This window comes from Puma concolor, chromosome A3, assembly GCF_028749965.1.
Source record: "Puma concolor isolate L17-30 chromosome A3, mPumCon1.1.hap2, whole genome shotgun sequence".
NCBI lineage: Eukaryota > Metazoa > Chordata > Mammalia > Carnivora > Felidae > Puma > Puma concolor.
Genome location: NC_141669.1, coordinates 27,091,338 through 27,112,609, shown reverse-complemented (window position 1 = coordinate 27,112,609; position 21,272 = coordinate 27,091,338). Strand labels below are relative to the sequence as shown.

Genomic DNA, 21,272 nt, shown 5'->3' with positions numbered 1-21,272 from the left:
CAGGCGCCCCAACGTAGCATACTCTTGAAAGGTAGGAACCAAGTTATCTTTGTGCCCCACAAAGGTCTTCCACCCCAGCACTGATGGAGCTTCACATAACGACTGACACTCGACCAGTACTTGCTAAATTGAGCAGATGTTCTACAATGTTATCAAGATTGACAGCATCAACTGAGATATCATGAACTGAGAAAGCATTAAGAGTCATAAACAAGACACAACCATCTTACCTCTTCCAAAATTTATACACGTGAGGACTCTGTCATCTACAAGGAAAAAACTAACTCTAGCAAATGAATGGAAGTTATAAGGAAGCATGTTTCAGCTCCACAAAAATCAATTTTATTCTTCACATTTGAAGTGGTCTGTAAAATAAAAGGGGTGGTCAGGAAGGAGTGAGCTTCCTGTCTCTACGATTCAATTACAGGCTAAATGGCCTGTGCTAGAAGTGCCTGGAAGATTCCTGGGTTAGAACAGGGATGGGGTAGCTGAATTAGATGTCTGACTTCCTAGATCATTTCCAAATATGAGTCTTAGCCACCCCATTCCTGTTGTCAGGACGCCCACTGGAGAGGACGAGCACACACGGTCATGTTGTAACAACTGAAAACAGTTCCCTGAAACCTTACCCCATGTCACTCAGCCAAGCATCAATGTCACTTAACCCTAAAGTTGTGCAACAATAAAAAGTCAAAGAAGCCAATGAGTTCATCCTCTGATCCCAAGCCCTTATTTTTCTCATTTTCCTTTTACGTGTGATTTTAAAACATTTTCGAGATCCACCAAAAGCCAGCCTAATATTTACACAGTTCAGGTGGTGACTGCTTTGCACACTTTAATGAAAAGTTAAATTATACAGCTACAAGTCAAGAAAGAATAGTTAAGCCATTAGAGTCATAAAGGTTTGTCTGCAAGTAATGATAATGTGTGATGGACCAAAGGATATGCGGTTCATGCAATTCCTGACACCTGAGGTCCGTTTAGAAAACGTACTGGCTTGAATCCTCTGTGGTTGCAGGTACTGATGTGGGCAAGTATTTATAAACAAAGATAAACTAATATGAGGTCACCTTTGTTTTGTAACTTTCAGCCACAAGTTCTGTGACAGGAGATAAAAAGCGGAATGAATAACAAATTCAAGCAAAAGAAAATAAACACTTTCTTCTTCTCAAGTCAAAAGCTTGTCATCACACTTTCAAAAATCTGCTACAGCTATCTTTCTTAACTGTGTAATCCCACTTTGAGCCAGGGGGAGTATCTATTATAATCTCCAAAAATAAACTGTTTATCTGTGAGGGATGAGCCGTCCACTGAGAAGAATGAACAAAGGCCCGTGCTTCCTGACAGAAAGGACAGTGCCTGAAAGCCTTCCACAGTTCCAGGGGTGACTGAGCTCTCTGTGGAAAACTCTTACATGCACCTGGATGTGTCACCCAAAAGCTTAAACTGTCTCCCACCCAGATGAAAATACTGCACAGACAGGTAGAATCATAATAGCAAACTGAGTCATAAAATTTACTAATGAAACAGAACTTGACCCACACAGCCATTCTGCAGTGCTATGCTATGAATCAGAGCAGGTAACCTGTGGATCCCTCCCACACACACCTCCAGTTATGTAACAGTTTCTACAACAGTCCTCAGAAAGGGTACTCAAGCATCCAGATCTATGAAAATGTGGTTAATGACCCAGATACCAGTCTTTGTGTAAACATGTAAGTAAATAGTAAAGGATAATACGACTCCAACCCAAAAGCGTTAAGCTTTGGGAAACTCACTTGATCTGTTTCTAAGTGACATTTTTAAATGGAACTCCGTGAGAACTTTATAGAAAGGTTAATGAAACTAAAATCACACTACAAAAAATGTATTTTTTGTCTCCATATGATCTGATACAAATAGTCATCAGTGGGTTGAAATTTGAAAATTCAGGGTGAGCTCTAGAAGCACTCTGGTCCCATAGAATACCATGAGATCATACAACCCAATAGACAGAAGAGACGGTGAGTTAACTGGCCAGACCTCTGTCAATTGCATGTGAATAGAATATTGGTGGGCATAATAACTATTGGATCAACACAGCAGTTCCCAAAATGGTCAAATGTAGGACTTCCACTTCGTTATTATTATTCTTGCTTGGAAACTATTAATAGGTAATACTTAACCTAATGCTATTTTTTTTTTTAATTTTTTTTAACATTTATTTATCTTTGAGACAGAGAGAGACAGAGCATGAACGGGGGAGGGGCAGAGAGAGAGGGAGACACAGAATCGGAAGCAGGCTCCAGGCTCCGAGCCATCAGCCCAGAGCCCGACGCGGGGCTCGAACTCACGGACCGCGAGATGGTGACCTGAGCCGAAGTCAGACGCTCAACCGACTGAGCCACCCAGGCGCCCCAACCTAATGCTATTTTTTAACAATGGTTCCCACATTTTAATTTTGCACCTGCAAATGATGTACCGGTACCACTGGTTTGGTCCTGATTTAATGATTCAAACCCCTGAGTCCAATGACGACTGAAGCCAGCATAAACCTTAGGACCCCTGGTTATCTGGCAGTAAACAGCTTTTCCTGTAGCTGGTCTGTGTATCTTTCACTTACAGCCAAAGGGTCCTGCCTAAAATGACTTCTGGTCCACCTTCACTCCTACCAAATCCTCCAGACACCCACTCTATTTGACCTTAGCCACCTCTGCACTATCCTCCAGTCAATCCATCACCTCCCCAACATCATCCTAAAAGCCCTAGCTAATCCTCTGCCCCAGCTGCTGAGAGTCTGGAATCCCCTCAAAGGTATGGATGAATGATTCAATCTTCCACGTTTACAAGACTCACCTAACTGACCCAACAAGGTAAGATGGGCAAGATTCACTCATTAATTAATTCAAAAAATATTTGAGTGCCTACCATGTACTAGTCAGAGGAAATAAGAAGGCATCTTTCTGCACCTGCAACTAATAGTGGAAAATGCCCTCAGAAAGTCTCAAATTAGCTATTTCTTTCAGAAACAGATGGGTAGAGAAGCTTAGAGGTGTGGGAAGGAGAAAAGAATCCAGTCAGAAGCAGGCATCGAAGGGCTGGAAAAGAGAATACCTAGATCTTCCCTGAGATTTCCAGAAAAGAAACAAGAAATGTCCCTGGAGGGTTACACAGGGTGTCCCCCAAACATCTCCACACCCGTGTACAGGGCCCCAGCCACCCCACTGAGGCCTGGAACCTAGAGAGAAAGAAGGCCTCCCCCCAGGGCATTTAACCATGAACAAGAAGGCCAGCTCTTAAGAAAGTTCTTCATGTTTCTGGGGACAACTATATACATGTTTGCTTAAAGGAAGGAAGCCTCGCTCAACTCCATGAGAAAGGAAGAACGTGTAACCCTATAATCCCACTGAGAACCCGTAGCACATTTCCCAGAGAAATGTCTCTAGGCATGGCAGGGTCTCTAAACTAGGCCAAGCGCTATCCATGGCCTTTAGACTGAAGGCCTCTCTGAGGCAGAGATGAAGAGGGGCTCCATCTAGGTCTGAGACCTGCCGCAAGAACCTAACCCTTCCAAACCTGTTTTCTCATCTGCAAAAATGGAGGTTAAATGGTAGCTCATCACTGGCTTGTTGTGGGGGCTACCCAAAGTAATCTGTAATCTGTGCAGCCATCATGTGTCAGCCTTGTGAAGCACCTCAAGGCCTCAGTGCATGGCCCTGTGTCACCTGGGACTGGAAGACCCAAAGATCCGCAGGGGACACCACTTGTACAAAAAGAGGGGCACTCTGAGATCCAGCTAAAAACAGCTTTGTGTTTAACACCAAAACTTAAATCAGTGCTATTTTCACAACACTGGTTTAACACCAATACTTAAATCAGTGTTATTTTCACAACATTCAAGTGATTTCTCCTCTCCAAAATACAAGACTAATTATTGTCAATATTTGCATAGCAGTGTTCTTTCAAGTAGGTTTAAAATGTGCCTTACACGTTATTATCAAACCCTAAGGAATACTAGGCAGAATTTTTTAAAGCCCTTTTTGTAAAGGCAGGCCATCAACGTCCACAGAGCCTGGGAAGTCGGTTCCTCACTTGGCCCTTACCACCCTCCTACAAAACGAGAGGCTCAGAAAACTTGACGTGACTGAGGAAGTCCCTTCCATTCCCTCTCCCTGGCCCCACAAGTGAGGACCACTGCTACAGGTGAAGCTGAGCCATGTGCCAGTCTCCTCTCCTTCTAAAACCCATGAGGAGGGAAGATTCCACAAGATCACAAAATCAGAAGGCCCTTCAAAGCCATGCTTTCTACTACCAAGCTGAGTGATGAGAAATGTCAAGAGAGATTGAAGGAGGAAGTGAAATGTATTCCAATCTCCCAAAAAAAGACTCGACAAAACCACTTGTGATATCAGCACAATGAGATGATCAACAGTAATAGCACTGAAGCAGACAGTTCTGTGCCTGTCCGGGTACACAGGACACAAGGTACACCAGCCCTCTTTGGACTGACATCTTTAGGAACTCACGGCTGTGTATGGAGCCACCTATCACTGACACTGCCCTGAAACATGGTAAGTACTTGCTGTAAATGTCATCCTTGGGGAGGGTCTTTGATGGACCTCCCTTGAGTGCCCTCAGCTAAAAGCTAAAAACAGAACATCTGTTACCCTCAAATCCTCCTCGAAAGGAAAAATCACCATAGAACAAATGCCTTAGAAGAAAATTATTCAGGACTACTTTGACAATCTGGTTTTACGATCCAATGATACAACTGAATTATCAGAAGACGTTCTTATCAGGGAACGTTCTTTCTTATCAGGGAAAGAATTATCAGAGACGTTATGATCAGTAATTTTATTGTTCTTAAAATTTGATGTTGTCTACTTTGGCCACAGAGCTTACCACTTTAATCCATGATTGTACCTTATCATTCTTTTATCTTCAGTAAAGCTTTGTGGTTAAAGCAAACCCAAGCCCTCCAAACTGGAGAACACCTTTTCTAACCACACTATGAAGTCAGCACCATCCATTACCTGAATGGCCTTGCCACCAGATTCCCAAGTCCAAATTGTATCTGTACTCAAAATCCATTTCAAACAATTCCTACTCTAATTTTTCCCCAAGGGAGAGCCATGTCCCTCCTTTGAACCCCAACTGCTCCAGACAGGGAGCTACCAGAAGATGCAACTGTGTTTTATTCCTATCTCCTACTTCCGGGGCTCGGAAAGCGTCCAACACACAGAATGGTTTCACTAGGTGCTTGTTAGAATGGATGGATAATGCTTGGGTCTGAGCCACCCTTCTAGGATCTACACATTCTTCCTTGTATTGATTTCCTTTTCATGTCTAAGAAGTCATCACCATCTCAAGAGATTAGAACAACACACATTTGGGGTGCCTGGGTGGCTTAATCGGTTGAGCATCCGATTCTTGTTTTGGCTCACAGTTCATGGGATCAAGCCCTGCATCGGGCTGTGTACTGACAGCATGGAGCCTGCTTGGGATCTCTCTCTCTCTCTCTCTCTCTCTCTCTCTCTCTCTCATTCTCTCTCTCTCTCCCCCTTTGCCCCTCTCCCCTGCTCACATGCACCTTCTCTCTCTCTAAACAAAAAAAAAAAAAAAAAAAAAAAATTAAGAGGAACAACATACATTTATTACCTCACAGATTCTATGAGTCAACAGTCTGAGCACAGAATAGGTGAGTCCTCTGCTTCAGGGTCTCAAGCAGCTACAATCAAGGATCCACCGGGCTGCAGTTTCATCTGGGGCTCAGCTCAGTAAGACTCTACTTCCAAAGTCATTCAGGCTGTTGGCGGAATTCATTTCCTTGTGGCTGTAGGACTGAGGGCTCCAGTTTCATCCTGCCTACCAGTGACAGACTGCCCGGTTTCCTGCCACGTGGCTCGGTCCACAGGCAAGCCACAAATACAATGGGCAGCTGCTTTTTCCAAGCCAGCAAGATGTCTCACTCCAGTCAGCTAAGAGGGAGTCTTATACAACGTAACATAACCAAGGAGGTGACATCCCAACACTTTCGCCATATTCTGTTCACTAGAAGTTACGGGTTCTGCCCTGACTCAATGGGAGAGAATTAGACAAAGGCATATCAGCCACAATCCTAGTGCTGTAGTCCTACTGGCCTTCCACTGGACCGTGAGCTCCACAGAGCAGCATCCAATAGTGGCTTTGTCTACAGGATAAACATTTGGGTGCTTTATCAAAAGTAGCACGCAAAAAATTTGCTCGCATTGGGAAAAGATAAAATATCTACTTTTAAGCAGGTAGAACTATTACCACAAAAACAGATGATTTAACTAAGCCTTACTCATCACCCCTCCCCAAAAAATCTTTCTACTTGGAAAGGAAATAGGTATTTTTTAAACACCTATTTTTTCTTCAATATTCAGGTAAAGTATCTTTGTGTTCATTTATTTTGCAGAAAGAAAAAAGATACGTAATGGGGAAAAAATTCCCTATTTCACAGGACAACCAAAGCAACTCTTTCTTCAGCTCTTTCTACAAAGGTTTCTAGTCTTGTAACAGGCAATTCCTTTCCTAAAAACACATCTAATAAAGTGTGGGTCATTGCTGAAATTCTTAACTGGGCTGTTTCCAAACATCTGATGCATTCCTTCAGCTACGTGCAGGATTGAGTCAGCAGGACCCCAAGGAATGGCCAAGCAACACCACCTCATCCCTTCTCCATCTGAACTTCCTCATCCTCACACAAGAAAGCATTGTCCCTGCCAACGCTGAGGGCATGTTCTGGACAAGAGCTTCTCTTCGTTTCACTTTTGCACTACCTTGGAAACGAGTAATGGCACCTGCCTCCAAAACAAAATGTCACATTCACTCCTGTTACTTTTATTAATTGGGTAATACGTTTCTCGTCATTCCTGGCCTGTCACATCTTTTGTCCCAGTATACCCACCTTAAACCCAGAGTCCTCAAGCCTCCGTGTGGATCAGTTCCTAGGTGCTTGTGAAAACCAGGGCCACGGGGTCACCCCTGGGAGTTCCAGTTTGTGAAGTCTTCCACATTAGAACAGGACAGAACCAGAAAGTCCCAAAGGTACAAAACTCACATTCACTGAATGGCAAAATGGCTTCCCTGGGTCTCCTCAGCACTCGTGCACACAGAATGTGTGGTAACGTGCACGGCTCAGATTACAACGTTCCCATCTGAGCCTAGGGGACTGCTCCGTGCCCTCAGGAAGGAGGAGAAAACAAGCTTCTAACCCCTAATGCCTGGAACTGAAGGGAACCAATTTCCCTCCACCCCTCCTCTCTCTACATGTGATGTGTGGCAGCATACTGAAAAGGAGGAGGGGTGGGTTTAGCTAGAGCAATGGTTCCCAAACCATACCTGCATCAGCACTGCCTAGAAGGCTCATTAAAACGCAGAATGCTGGGGGAGGGGAGGAGCGGGCACCCGGGTGGCTCAGTCGGTTAAGCGTTGGGCTTTGGCTCAGGTCATGATCTCATAATTCATGACTTCAGGCCCCCCATCAGGGTCTTCAGTGACAGTGCGGAGCCTGCTTGAGACTGTCTCATCCTCTCTCTCTGCTCCTCCCCTACTTGCGCACTCTGTCTCTAAATAAATAAATAAATATACCTTAAAAAAAAAAAAAAAAGAGTGCTGGACCCCATGCCTAGTTTCTGATTCAGCAGGTCTAGGATAGGGCCTGAGAATCTGCATTTCTAATAAGTTCCCAGGTGATGCTGCAATCCCTGATTTAGGGACCACACTTTGAGAGCCTCTAGGTTTATGAAGTGCCATTCAAGCAGTCTATACTGTTGGACAGAATGGGGCAACTGTACCAAAGAAAGAGCTTCTAACGCTCAAACTGAGCATTAAAAATGGTTCCACCGGAAGATGTGCTGCAATATACATTCTCTCATACAAAAGGAAGTGCTTAATAACATCATCCCAGTAGCCACTGATTTGAATGAATTTCAGCTGGTCTTTCCCTCAGAAATAAATGTGACTTGTAATGCTTATTAATCAGGAAACCTTACTGCGGGGTCTACTGTATACAGAGAACTGATGTGTATGCCAACTTCCTAATGGATAAAAAGTAAAACAAAACCAGGGTCCCTGCCTTTAATGTACTTACTGTCTGTATTATTTCACCTCTAATTACTAGGAAATTTTAGACTAACTTAACATAACCTTTTCACTATCACAGTTAAGAAAGAAACATAGCCCTCTTGGAAGGATTCTGGTCTTTGCCTACCCTCTACTTTTAGGAGGATAAACCAAGTCACCTGTGGGGGGGAGGGGGCAGGGATTAAAGTGAGGATTTAGGTATTTTTGTTTACTTTCAAACCAACTTGCAGCCCATTCCCCCAGAGACCATAAACCATCGGCATAATGGCACCAGCCATATAAAGACCTGAGACACAGACCTGTAATCATCAAAACCCACTGGAATACATTAAGCATTCTACTTTTCAAGACAAGAAATATACCAACACATTATAGAAGGAAATTCGCCCGCTGAAAACATTTCACAAAACCTTATTAATAAATCAACACGTGTTTCTATAGCTCTTTTGAGAAGCATCGTCATGAACCTCATTTTATTGGATATTTACCACAAAATGGGAGGTGTAGCCAATGAGTGCTATTAACCTTGTTTACAAACAGGAACAAAATCGCACAGAGTCACTGAGTGACTACCCAAAAGGCCCAGAAGATGTGGCCTTTGTGCCTACCTCAGGCTCGCCCCACAATCTGTGAAATTAGATGGGGCGGCAGGGGGCGGAGTTGAACAAAACCTCAGAACAGCATTCAGGTGTATTCCAAAAGTTTTATGCTCTGAATTTAACATTTCCTAACTGCTCTCTGGAATTTTCCATGGTGACCAGAGAGGGATTCTTAGCTTTCATTTTTAAAGGATTTAACATTTTATTTTTATTTAGAACCATATGAGGGTCCCCGCTAATCTGCCTCTTAACACAGCAGCAACCAGAGGCTTTTCTTTTTTTAACCCTCAAGCTTTCATCCTAAATCTTGGCCTGTGGCTCTGGGGAAAGCGTCTGTCACCTTTGTCTACCAGAACACAGGGCTGGTCTGGCAATCTGGGCACAGTGCAGGCGGACAGGCTACAATGATCATTTGTGTACCTGGCCTTGGATACTTCATTGTTGTATGTGCAGTTTTTCTCATCAATAAAAAAAAAAAAAACAGCAATAAAGGTGACTGAATTTTCAATCGAAACCATTCTTTGTCCATGCCTTCAAAGAAGGCCTGCAAAAAACAAATCTGTCTTGTGTTTCATTCCTTAACAATAAAATCCACTTGCATTTATAAGTCCCCTGTGTTATCTGTGGCCTTACACAGCCTACGATACCTGACTGGGATAGAGCTGTAGCCCCCTGATGGCCTATCATTCTGGCCCTCACTCACTCCTAGGTCCCTGTACCAGGCCAGATCTGTCCCCTAGGGTCTCTGTGCTAGCTGTTCTCACCTCTGAGGAACTATCTCCTCTGTGAGGAATTTCTCTTCATTCATCACCAAAATACATCCTTCCAGGTAGTTCTCACCTGTGAATAACTGATTCTATCAGCTCAGCAAAGTGGACCACGTCAGCTCTGGATCAGCAACACTTTCTGCAAATTCATCTTCCCATCCATCCACCACACTCATCTCTCTTCTGGTCCAGCAGAACCAACAGCACGTATTCCAAACCCAGCCCATCCATCTCCTAATTTACAAAACACGACATTTCGCAAACTGTTTACTTACACCCGTGCCAACAATATTACTCAAATGTGGTGCAGTGAAAGAGCCACAGGGAATAGAGTAGCTGGCCAAGAGCAGTATTCAGGGATCTAAAATTACAGGGAAAATCATACAACATTCATTTTACTTGGGCCCAAATCTCTATCAGATGATGTTGAGCAGAAAGATTCTAAAATTGGCAGGGAGAAAGGAAAAGTTGTCTTAAAGTTTGGGCCATGCCAGGGCGGCCTTCAGAAAAAGAGCTGGCAGAAACAGAATAAGGTGGTGTGCCCTTGAAAGGCTGTCATAATAAGCAGTGTCTGTTGGGCAAAGATAATAAGCACAAGGGGAAAGAGAACCAAATGGAAATTAGTGCCAAAAAGTACGAGTAAACAAAGAAGACAGAATTCTCTATATAGTATTTAGAGGACAGTATTTGCAACACAACAACATCAGAGATGCTAGTGCAATTCAACTCTATTCAATTCAGGCAGCGTTTGCACTGTGGCTGTATTGGGCTCCTCCTGGGTGGCTCCGTCAGTTGAGCGTCCAATTCTTGGTTTTGGCTCAGGCCATGATCTCAGTTTTCTGAGTTCGAGCCCCACGTTGGGCTCTGTGCCGCCAATGTGGAACCTGCTTGGAATCCTCTCTCTCTCTCCCTTTCTCTGCCCCTCCCCCATTGGTGCTGTCACTGTCTCTTTCAAAATAAATGAATAAACTTTAAAAAAAAAAAAGAGAGAGATAGACAGAGAGGGAGAGAGGACACAAAGAAAATCCTGCTCCACGCTGACAGGGAGACAGACACCTCTCCCATCGGGTCCACTCATACCCAGAGCCAAGAAAGAGTGAAATGACAGTGCTCTGGGAGAGGGGAAGAGGGAGCCATGGTTTTCACCAGGGGACCTGAGAAGCACACACAGAAGTGTATGAAAGGCTGGGACACCCAGGAGGGGGTGGGCAGAAGCAGAATGAGAGCCCCTGAGAACGTGAATATGGCTGGGCAGGAGTCCTGCTCTGCATGCGCTATTCACATATTACTTCATGTGGCCCCCAACAAGCCTCTGAATGATGGTTCCATTATCATACCTGTGCCATGAATGCTGTGAACACCCAGCCTTCTCCCCACCCCACCCCGCCCTGGTGTCACCATGAGGAGGTGTTACCATCCAGACAGGAGCCCTGTAGCCTAACTCCAAAGACTGAACTTCTAACTACTGACCTACACTGCCTTCTTGTTCAGAACAAGCAAAATACAGACCCAGTAAGGGGAGAAAAAGGAGGAAGGCAAAAAAGGCAGGTAGGCTGGGGAGGGGAGTAGGGCGAAGGGTAACAGGTAGCATTTCCTTCTTGAAACCGCATTGTCTTAGGTACACAGATTCTGCATATCCAATGCACTTTGCCTATATGAAACACTCAATATCCTTGATAAGCAAGGCAAATTAATAGGTAGACATGAGCATATACAAATACATTCACCTCTGATGTGTTTTTCCACAAGTACCAAAGCAACTAATTTGTGCCACACTAGCAAATTATGGATTATTTTCTCTCCACTAACAAGACAAGAAACATCATTAGTAAAACACACATTTAGCACAAGATAAGACCACAGTCCCTCCCTTATCTGTAATCATTGCACTCAATGGCCACATCAGGGAGTTTTTAAAAACATGACCCTGATGAGTAGCTGTTGGATACATTATTATTCTAGATTTTTGTGTATTTAAAATATTTTATCATTAAAAATAGAATATTTAGTGGGAAAAAACATCCAGTGTGTTTGAAAGTTTTTAAGCCTTTTTTAAAAACACTTCATTTAAGCACACCTACATATCATTCATAATTTTACATATTTCTGACTCTTATAACAATGTATATTTATCAAACATTCAACCAACTGAAGAAAAACTGGATGGAATAACCCTATAGGCAGCAATTTTTGTATGTACTATTCAAAATTGAGCTAAACCGGGGCACCTGTGTGGCTCAGTCATTTAAGCCTCCAACTTCAGCTCAGGTCACGATCTCACGGGTTGTGAGTTCGAGCCCCGCATCGGGCCCTGTGCTGACACCTCAGAGCCTGGAGCCTGGAGTCTCCCTCTCTCTCTGCCCTTCCCCCCCACCACTCATGCTCGCTCTCTCTCTCAAAAATAAAAAATTAAAAAAAAAATTGAGCTAAACCAATATCCAGAGGGCTCTTGCCTTGGTAAGTTTCTAAATTGTTCAGTGTTGGGCTTGGTCTTTAAGGTCCCACACAAACAGTCATAAATCATGCCCAAGAGAGGGTTCTTTCTGGGTCACCGTTTCTCAAAATGTGGCCCACCTTCATCAGCATCACCTGGGGCGCCTGTTAAGAACCCAAGAGATGCTGATTCAATAAAAAAAGTTTCACAAATTCCTCCTGGGATCAGCTGCACATTCACACTTGGGAACCACCACTCTAGAATCTTTTTAAACAGACCAAGTAAAAATGGCCACAGCCATAACCAAAATCACAAGGGGCCAATTCCCTAGCTCTCCCACTCCCTGGAGCAGCCAGGGCGCCTGTGTTAAGGAAGAAGCCAAAATAGACCCACAGTCCTAGACTGTACGGGAGGGACCCAAGTCAGCTTCCGCCTACCCATGCTTCCATCTGTGGGTCCTTACGAGGGATGCCCAGAGTCCCCAGGGGTGACCCAACCCTTGAGTAGCCCACCTCTCAAGCCCATGTGCACAGCATCTTTAGGCTTACTTTATGAGTTGACTGTAGCCTCCCACCCCCTAAAAAAAATGTGGAGTCCAGATCCCCAGTATCTTAGCATGTGACCTTACTTGCACCCTATTTGGACTCAGAGTCATCACAGAGGGAATCCGGTTAAAATGAGGTCATTAGGGGATCCTGGTGTCCTAATAAAAAGAGGACATTTGACACAAAAACAGACAAAGAAGGAAGATGATGTGAAGGGGCAAAGGGAGAAGGAGGCCTTCAAGCTAAGGAGAGAAGCTTGGAACAGACCCTTCCCACACAGCCCCTGAAGAACGAACCAATGCCGTCCACGCCTTGATTTTGGACTTCCGGTCTCCAGAACTCTGACACCATAATGTTCTGTTGTTCTAAGCCACCAGTCTGTGGTACTTTGTTATGGCCTGCCCTAGCAAACTAACACAGCTGGAGAACTCACAAAGTGAATTCAGGCTGTAAGAGCCAATCGCTAACCCAGCTGTCAGGAGGGGCTGCAGCACGGGATGTCCAGGCAGCCTAGGGCGGTAGAAAGAACAAGGAATCCAGAGCCCACAAGGGGCGTCCGGGTGGCTCAGTCGGTTAAGCATCCGACTTCAGCTCAGGTCATGAGCCTGCAGTTCATGAGTTCGAGCCCTGGGTCAGGCTCCAGGCTGACAGCTCAGACAGAGCCTGGAGTCTGCTTCAGATTCTGTGTCTCCCTCTCTCTCTGTCTGCTCCTCCCCTGATCACACACGCTTGCTTGCTCTCTCAAATATAAAATAACACTTTAAGGAAAAAAAAAAAAAAAGCCACAAGATCTGGGGTGGGATCCAAGCAGGGGCAGTGCCCCCTGCCTGTAAAGGTGGTAATAAACCATGCCTGTCTCCCCAGCCCACATGGTGCGAAGATCAGGAATAAGCTCCCGGCCCACTAGAAAGCACCATGCTGTGGCCTTCACCCCCTCAGTGGCTCCTCATCATGCGCTCCGATCCTGGTCAGTATTAAGAGTGAGGACACAGCCCCAGCACTCCACATCATTCTGTTCATTGCTAGGAAGGCCTTGGAAACAAAATCTGCATTTCAGGAAAATTCAATTCGAGCTCCCCAAACATGTTTGAGTATGTTTGGAATATCCAAGACAACAAATAACAGGGTCAGCAACAGCAAACTCCCGACACTGCCAAAGGTCCTTTCAACAAGTCAGGCTTCCTAAGGGCCAAGGGTTCACTGGGCAGAGAAACACTCCACTAAAGCAGGCCAGGCAGGAGCAGGCGGTGTGTTCGGGCCAGCCCACAGGCTGGAGGAGGGCTTCATGATGAAGGTTTAAGTACTATCGCAACACAGAATTTATGGTTCCTAAATGTTTGTTTTAACTAGTGTTGAGAACACATATTTGACCCAGTGTGAACTTGACCTCTGGGTCCCTCTCCCTTTTCGTGGGGCTGTCTGTGCCACATGACGAGATTTTCCAGCCGGCCCTCCCACCCGTGCTCCCAGCAGCTGCCATGGTAAACCTCACTGCGGATCTATTGGCAAAGCAGCTGTCAATGGCCATAGCAGGCATACGAAAAATGTGTAATCATTCTGGGCCCGACTCCCAAGCTTGGCTAGGGCCACACGGAGCCAAAAGGGACGAGAGACAGCCTGAAAAGCCCTCTTGGCCATCTGAACTCCGGCCACATTATTCCCTCCTGGACGATGCCATCTACCGCATCTCTGAACACCAAGGGTACACAGAGCTGTCTCCTCTGCCTATCATTAAGGAACACTTCTAGGTTTGGTTTTGTCGGGGTTTTTTTTTCCAAAGCAGTGTGGGCTGAATGCCAATGGAAAAGCAATGGAATATCGATTTTTCTGTTTCTTGCTAAGGAGAGAACAAGTCATTTGATGTGCCATGAGTTAAGTGAGTAAAAACAGACCCTGTACTCCCTACAGCTGGCTGCTTCTCTCCTCTATTCATAGAACCTGGCACATGTTAAAGCTAAACAGATATCCGTTAAAGAAATGAAAGAACCATCCATGCATTTACGGAGGGGCTTCAGTGTGCCAGGCACCAGCACCCGACTCCAACCTGCCCTCTTTCCTCTTCCGTCCTCCTCATTCTGCCAACCTGGCCTTGCCCGCATCTCGCCCAGACTCCTTTAGGTCCTCTGCTCCCAGTCCAGTCTCCTCTTTAAAGCGGAGCCCACGGACTGGGTCTTTCTGTAGCCCGCACTTCCCCTGAGCAGGGGACAAAAAGACTGCAAGAACCAAGAAGAGGTAGGTTCTGTTTGGACAGAGGAAGAAAATGTGAAAGTGAAAAGAGGCAAAAACAGAACACAGGAGGCACTGAATGCCCGAAGCACAAGACAAGGTTTCTAGGCTGCACAGCTCTCCTATAAATGCAAACTCTTTGGAAAGAGAACAAATGTGGTGCCATCTCCTTTGCACAAAACAGACACTCGCTATCAACCGTCACTCAGTGTTAAGAACTAAAGTGACCTATCCCGTGCTACGCTTTCAACTTCTAGAGATGCACACACACAGGCTGTCTAGCAAAGCAGCATTAACACACAACTGGGCATCTCTAGACTAGAGCCCCCCAAGGCCACCTTTGCGGGTGCACATACGCGTTCCTTGCCCCAACAAAGGCATGCCTGTTGCGTATATGATATGCAACAGAAGGCTCACAAAATCTCCAGTCTTCAGAAGCATTTGCCTGTGCCCCATTTAAATTAAATGTCAATCAACTAAAAACAACGGAGTCTGGCTGGAAGGGCATCTTATTTTCTTCACTGGATTAAGCGAATGGAACACGATAAACACAACTGATCTCTTATGCAGAAATATTTTTGGTAACAACTGGACATGATCTATATAAATTGAAATTCTTCAACTAAACCCTATCGATTATCCTCAAAATATAATGACAATTAGGAGGCAATCTGGGTGGTACATTTAAATGTGCATTTGCATTTTATGACTACTACCTTAAGGGAGGACTTCATATAGATATACCATTGGTATTTGTGTTCGTAAGTAAAATAAAGCATACCCAAGAGCAATTGTTCAATCTCAGCAAATAAGTAGAGAGGAAAAAGACTACAAATCAATTTTTTTGCAATCCAGAGTTCACTAGTATTTACTGAAGTAGTTACAGTCACAAAATGGGTGTCAGCAATTTTTCCATTTATATATACCTTGAAGGAGTATTTTTACTTCTACATAGCACGTTTTACCCTAACAGAACTAGAGGCATGCAAATAATCTAATACTTAGTGTATTTCAAAGTTCTATTAAAATAAATCATTCAGGGGGCGCCTGGGTGGCTCATTCAGTTAAGCACCTGACTGACTCCCGATTTCAGCTCAGGTCATGATCTCATAGTTTGTGGGTTCAAGCCCCACATCTGGCTCTATGCTGACAATGCAGAGCCTGCTTGGGATTCTCTCTCTCTCTGCCTCTCCCCTGTGCACTCTCTCTCTCTCTCAAAACAAGTAAATAAACTTTTTTAAAATAATAAATAAATAAATAATTAAGAACAACGCAAACTACTTTCTTTTTTCTTGGTAATCAAAGGCAGGACAGCATGGGAGTGACTGGCTTTTTCATGCATTCTCTGTCCACTCTCATCTTTATTGAGGAACTGACAAAAATTGTACATACTAATGATATATGAGGATGTTTTGATATACACATACGTTGTGAAATAATCACCACAATCAAGCTAATTAATATAGCTATCACTTCACATAGTTGACACTGTATAGGGAGTAAGAACACTTTAAGATCTACTCTCGGAGCAAATTTCAAGTAGACAACACAGTACTCTTAACTACAGTCACCTTGCTGTACATTAGATCCCCAGAACTTACTAATCTTGTGTGACTGACACTTTGTACCCCTTGATCAACATCTCCCCATTCTCCCTCTCCCCAACCCTAAACTACTTTAAAGCTATAATATAAAAAGGGATCCAGGGGCACCTGGGTGGCTCAGTCAGTTAAGGATCCAACTTTGGGTCAGGTCATGACCTCGCGGCTCATGAGTTAGAGCCCCGAGTCGAGCTCTGTGCTGACACCTCAGAGCCTGGAGCCTGCTTCAGATTCTGTGTCTCCCTCTCTCTCTGTCCCTCCCCCACTTGTGCTCTGTCTCTCTGCCTCTCAAAAATGAATAAATGTCAAAAAAAAATTTTTTTTAAAGGGGATCCAAATTACGTTATTTAAAAAGGAGACTGACAACAGCAGCTGGGGAAACACATAGGAAAAAAAGAAGACCAAGTAACAGATAAATGAGACAAAATTGACTTGACTTAATCCAATAATGAACTAAGAATCTCTCTGGTTTTATCAAGGCTTTTACACCCATTCTTTTTCACCTTGACACCTGAAATAATCTGACAAAGTGGGCAAGGGTTTAGCACATTCATTTCCGGATCAGAAAATATAGGCTCAGAGAGGTCAAGTGAATCCCTCAAGGCCCCACATCTAGTCAAGGCTTCAGGATTTGAACTCAGGGCCAGGGGCTTTTCCAGTAGCCCACTGCTCAGCCATGGACACAAATTTCACAGGACAATGGTAACTCTAGTCATCCCATCTGAATGAGGAAGGCTCCTTCATCTCTCTGGCTCTCCCACATACACAAAACAAGTCTCCCATTGGAACATATCCACCTAATGCATACATGACTTTGGGCTGGACACTGGCCCACCCCAGCATCACTTTTAAAATGATTCCTGAAAGGAGTCATTAAGTTTCCAGCACTTGGGCCTGAATTCATTTGTCAGATCAGGCAGTTTAGGAAGGCCAGTTTTTCAAATGCTGAACCATCATCAAAAAAGAAAGTGATGCTGCCTTGCTTAGACTCCCGGTGCTGTTCCTCTAGGAACTGGAAAGAGAACTGGAACCAAAAGCCAGAGGTATTTGTTACGCGTATTGTGAGACTAAATCAATGTAGCAACCTCCTCTGGGACCCTGCAGTCACTGCTCTGACCCAGAGCCTTCTGTAACTTCTCTCTTTCTGGGTGACCAAAGGGCAAACCCGGTCAAACCTAGGCACAAACATATTCTTGCCTCACTTGCCTGGACAAGCAGGAAGTTCATGAAGTGGTTCCTCAAGATTTCCTGCTTGAGCATCTTTGCACATTCCAGAACATCTCTGGATCCCCAAATCCTCAGACAACCTTTCCAGAAAAGGCACCATATTGCATCATTTGCCAACTAAACATCTTCCAATCTTGGTGCATGCTCTTTAACAGGCATCAAGGTGGAGCACCCACCCACTGTCTATAAAATCCTGCCCTGTATTTTTAATCTTTACACAGCAACATCCCACTATAACAGTGCTGTCATGGATGGGTTATAGGCAAACCGTATCATATCAGGTTTTGAGTGGAAGGAGGTACCGAAGGGAGGAAAGGGTGTATAATCTGACCTGAGTCATCATAAATTCAGGAAAACGCTGACACACTATTGTCAAGTGTAATCTAAGAAGTGAAAAATTATGACAGTCTGAATGCCTACAACCCTGAGCATTTCTGAGCCAGTAGTTTGCGTTCAGTAATCAAAAGGCGGACAGTCAGTTCCTACCTGTCATTACTCCTTGATCACCATGCCAGAGTCCTCCTGTTTCTTTCAAGGAGTAAAGGTATTTTTTAATAAGCAAGGTCACTGGAATGACCATACTAGAAATTTTTTCCAATATTTTAAAATCCAAACTGACTTTATTTTTAATATAAATTATTTACAAGAGTAAATCAGGATTTTAATATCCAAACTGTACACAAAACAAATTGCTAAACTTGACTTATGATGCCGAATACCAAGAAGCAGCTAAAATTGGGGATGATTCCAATCCGCAATGTTTATGGCTCAAGCTCCATGCAGAGAAACCTTAGAAGGATATACTCTTTCTGAGTGGAAGATTTTTTTTTTTTTTTTTTTAATTTCCAGTTAACAACAGAATGAGGCAACTCGTCCAGAGGAGCCTCGAAATACATTTTAACTGAGTCCTCAACTTTACAGCGCATCGGGGAAATGTGTTCTGGTGTTCTCAAACCTGCATGTACCAATAATGGATGTTTCTAAAACATTGCTAAGATGTGTATTAATTGGTGGGGGCGCCTGGGTGTCTCAGTCGGTTAAATGTCCCTCCCACTTCAGCTCAAGTCATGATCTCATGGTTCGTGAGTTCAAGCCCTGAGCCCTGCATCTGGCTGGCTCTGTGTTGACAGCTCGAATTCTGGAACCTGCTTCCAATTCTGTGTCTCCCTCCCTCTCTGCCCCCTCCCCCACTCGCACTCTCTCTCTCAAAAATAAACAAACATTTAAAAAATTTAAAAAAAAAAAAGATGTGTATTAATTGAAGGGGCACTGAAGGAGACCACACCTGTCAGTTCTGAAGAACTGTGAAGACACTGCCTCCTGGAAAACAATCAGGCCTCAAAGATGGGAGGATTCTTGTTGCTGCTTTCAGAAAGCTTTAGAAACTGCTAATGTTTTATTTCAGAACAAGGCCACCTATCTCCCATCCCCCTCTGGCCATCAACCGAAAAATGTTTTTCATCTGTCAATATCCAAGCTTGAGTTCCACTGTACTGGTTTGGCAAATAGCACGTTCTCCAATGGAAATTTTTTCCTAGCTCCTGATCCATAGGTGTGACAGTGAGTAATACTGAGGCGGGTGGGTGCAGGGGAACCTTGGATGCACAGCAGAGTTCTCTACAATACATTGCCGCTGGCACTGATACACTATCATTACTGTGACTCATGAGTGGTAGTGAAGGCTGCAGATAATGTCTTGCATACATAATGTCTCGAGGGCAGCATGAGCCCCTTCGTGTGACCCCTGGGGGAGCCTCCCTCCCCATGTGGACAGCCCCCCTTTGCCCACTGTGCCAGCCACAGCCAGCATGGAAACTTACGTTTGGTGCACCTCTGGGAGCCAGGGGCCTTACTCCAGCCATGGCAGCACTGCCCTCCACAGACATTGACCCTGAAACAAAGCAAGACCCCTGAGTCCACAGTAGCAGTGTACTCTTCCAGAAAACCCAAGCTCATATGGGTCCCTGCAAGCTCAGCCTCCTGTGTCCACACTCCCCTGGCTTGCAGAGTCCTAAGCCATTCGCAGCATGCCCAAGCCAAAGCTGCCCGGATAGAAGAGTAAAGACCGTGTATCAGGGTAAGGTGGGAGAACCAAAAAGCCTGCATAACATAGAATTACACAGGAAGGGAGAACAGCGTCCACATAAATGAATTTCTTAACCCCCAAAGTAGAGCCAAGTGTATTTTGTATATTATCTGACCCACAACTTAAACCGAATCTGAGTTTTAGGGAGAAGTGTCCAAACACAGGGGAGATCACAATGCCTGGAAAGTACCCCTGAAGAAAAGAACCAGATAGGCAAAACAAGTTATCCCCCACACCCCAACCTGTGATTAAATGGGGAGAGGGGCAGGAAGGATGTTTATGAGCGCCCAGTAACAGAAACTTTCCAACCGAAAATTCTGTCAATGCACAGACACCCTGCCCTGGGGAAAGGCGACCCCACAGGTGCACGGAAGCCCAAGCCCACAATCTAGGATGCTGAAAAGTTTTGGGCCGCAGAACAGGAGCTGTATCTTCACAGCCGGCCCTTCCACCACTTTTTTTTTTTTCTTCTCTAGCTAGGAAAAAAAGTTAAAACTGAGTTGCAAAGAGCAGTTTAATTGATGCTAAGGGAGTGAGCAGTAGTGACTTCATGTATACGCCCGTCTTCTAGGAGTAGTTGGGTTCGCGCACAGGAGGTTACGCCCCAGGCAGAAATGCCTTTTGTGTTTACCCGCAGCTGAGAAACAATGCACTCTGAGTTTCTCCTCAAAGTCTCCGGGCTCCCCGCATTCGCCTCTGCCTGCGGCGCGGGCGGGCGGGGGGAGGAGAAGGCAGCCCCACCGCGCACGACGCCCGCGGCCGGGCGCCGAGGGACCCTGACCCCGCGGGTCCCGGCGCGGGCGGCGCGCGCGCGCGAGCGCGGAGGGAGGGTGTGGGCTTACCCCTGCAGCTGCTGCTTCTGCTGAACCTGCAGCCTCGAGCCCCCGCCGCTCTGGCTCTCCGGCGGCACTTTGGAGCGCACGACTTGCCTGCCTTGTTTGGCGAACGGGGCGGCTGCCGGGTGAGCGCCGGGCTTGGGGTGGAGCTGCCCGCCGGGGGCCCCGGGCCGCGCCGGCTCGGGCGGCGGAGGCGGCCGGAGCCCCTGCAGGGCCGCGCCGCCTGGCTGGCTCGTGCGGCGCGTCCGCTCCGAGGGGGCCCCCGGAGAGGCGCGGCTGGGAGCCCCGGCGCCCGCCGAGCCGCGGCTGTACCTGGCGTCGAGCGCGACGTTGAAGGTCCGCGGGCGCGGAGGCCCGCCCAGGGGCAAGGCGCCCGCCGCCAGGCCGGGGCCCGGGCGCACCACGTACGTGATCCTCCGCACCCGACCGTGCGCCGACGACGCGAGCAGCCCTGCCCAGAGCAGCAGCCCCCACCTGAGCCAGGGCCCCGCCATCGCGGGCCCGAGCCGGCGCCCCCGGCGCCCGCCCCCGGCCGTGCGGCTCGCCCGGTGCGGCCGCCCGCGCGCGCTCCGGCTGCCCGAGAGCCCGGGAGGCGGGACGAGGAGAACTCGGCTGCAGGAGAGGAAGTTCTGCGGGCGGCCGAACGGCCCCAGACCCAAGCCGAAAGCGGCGGGGAGGAGGGGGCAGGCGTGGGGGTGGGGTGGGGAGCCGAGCCCGGGAAGGGAGGGGAGGGGCGAGGGGAGCGGACTCCGCAAGGTGAGGGTCCGCTCGCGCAGCCGCGGGTGCAGGGGGCGCCGCGCCCGGGCCCGGGGCAGAGCGGGCGAGCGCGGGCGTGAGCGCGCGGGACGCTCGGAGGCAACCCG

The 21,272-nt window shown here is 46.3% G+C and overlaps 1 protein-coding gene across 6 annotated transcripts in view; it reads right to left on the bottom strand.

The window, feature by feature from the left end:
• LTBP1 (latent transforming growth factor beta binding protein 1) overlaps positions 1–21,041 on the bottom strand; it is a 403,312-nt gene extending 382,271 nt beyond the window's left edge. For 3 of the 6 annotated variants that reach the window (XM_086700338.1, XM_086700340.1, XM_086700343.1), the window contains exons 1-2: positions 20,416–21,041; positions 19,308–19,378 (exon numbers count right to left, since the gene is read on the bottom strand). In XM_086700338.1, the coding sequence (XP_086556464.1) occupies positions 19,308–19,378; positions 20,416–20,903 (559 nt within the window). In that variant the 5' untranslated portion in view covers positions 20,904–21,041. The remainder of the gene's footprint in view (positions 1–19,307; positions 19,379–20,415) is intronic. The other 3 variants (XM_086700341.1, XM_086700339.1, XM_086700342.1) reach the window with 1 other exon arrangement.
• Positions 21,042–21,272: the final 231 nt, after the last annotated feature.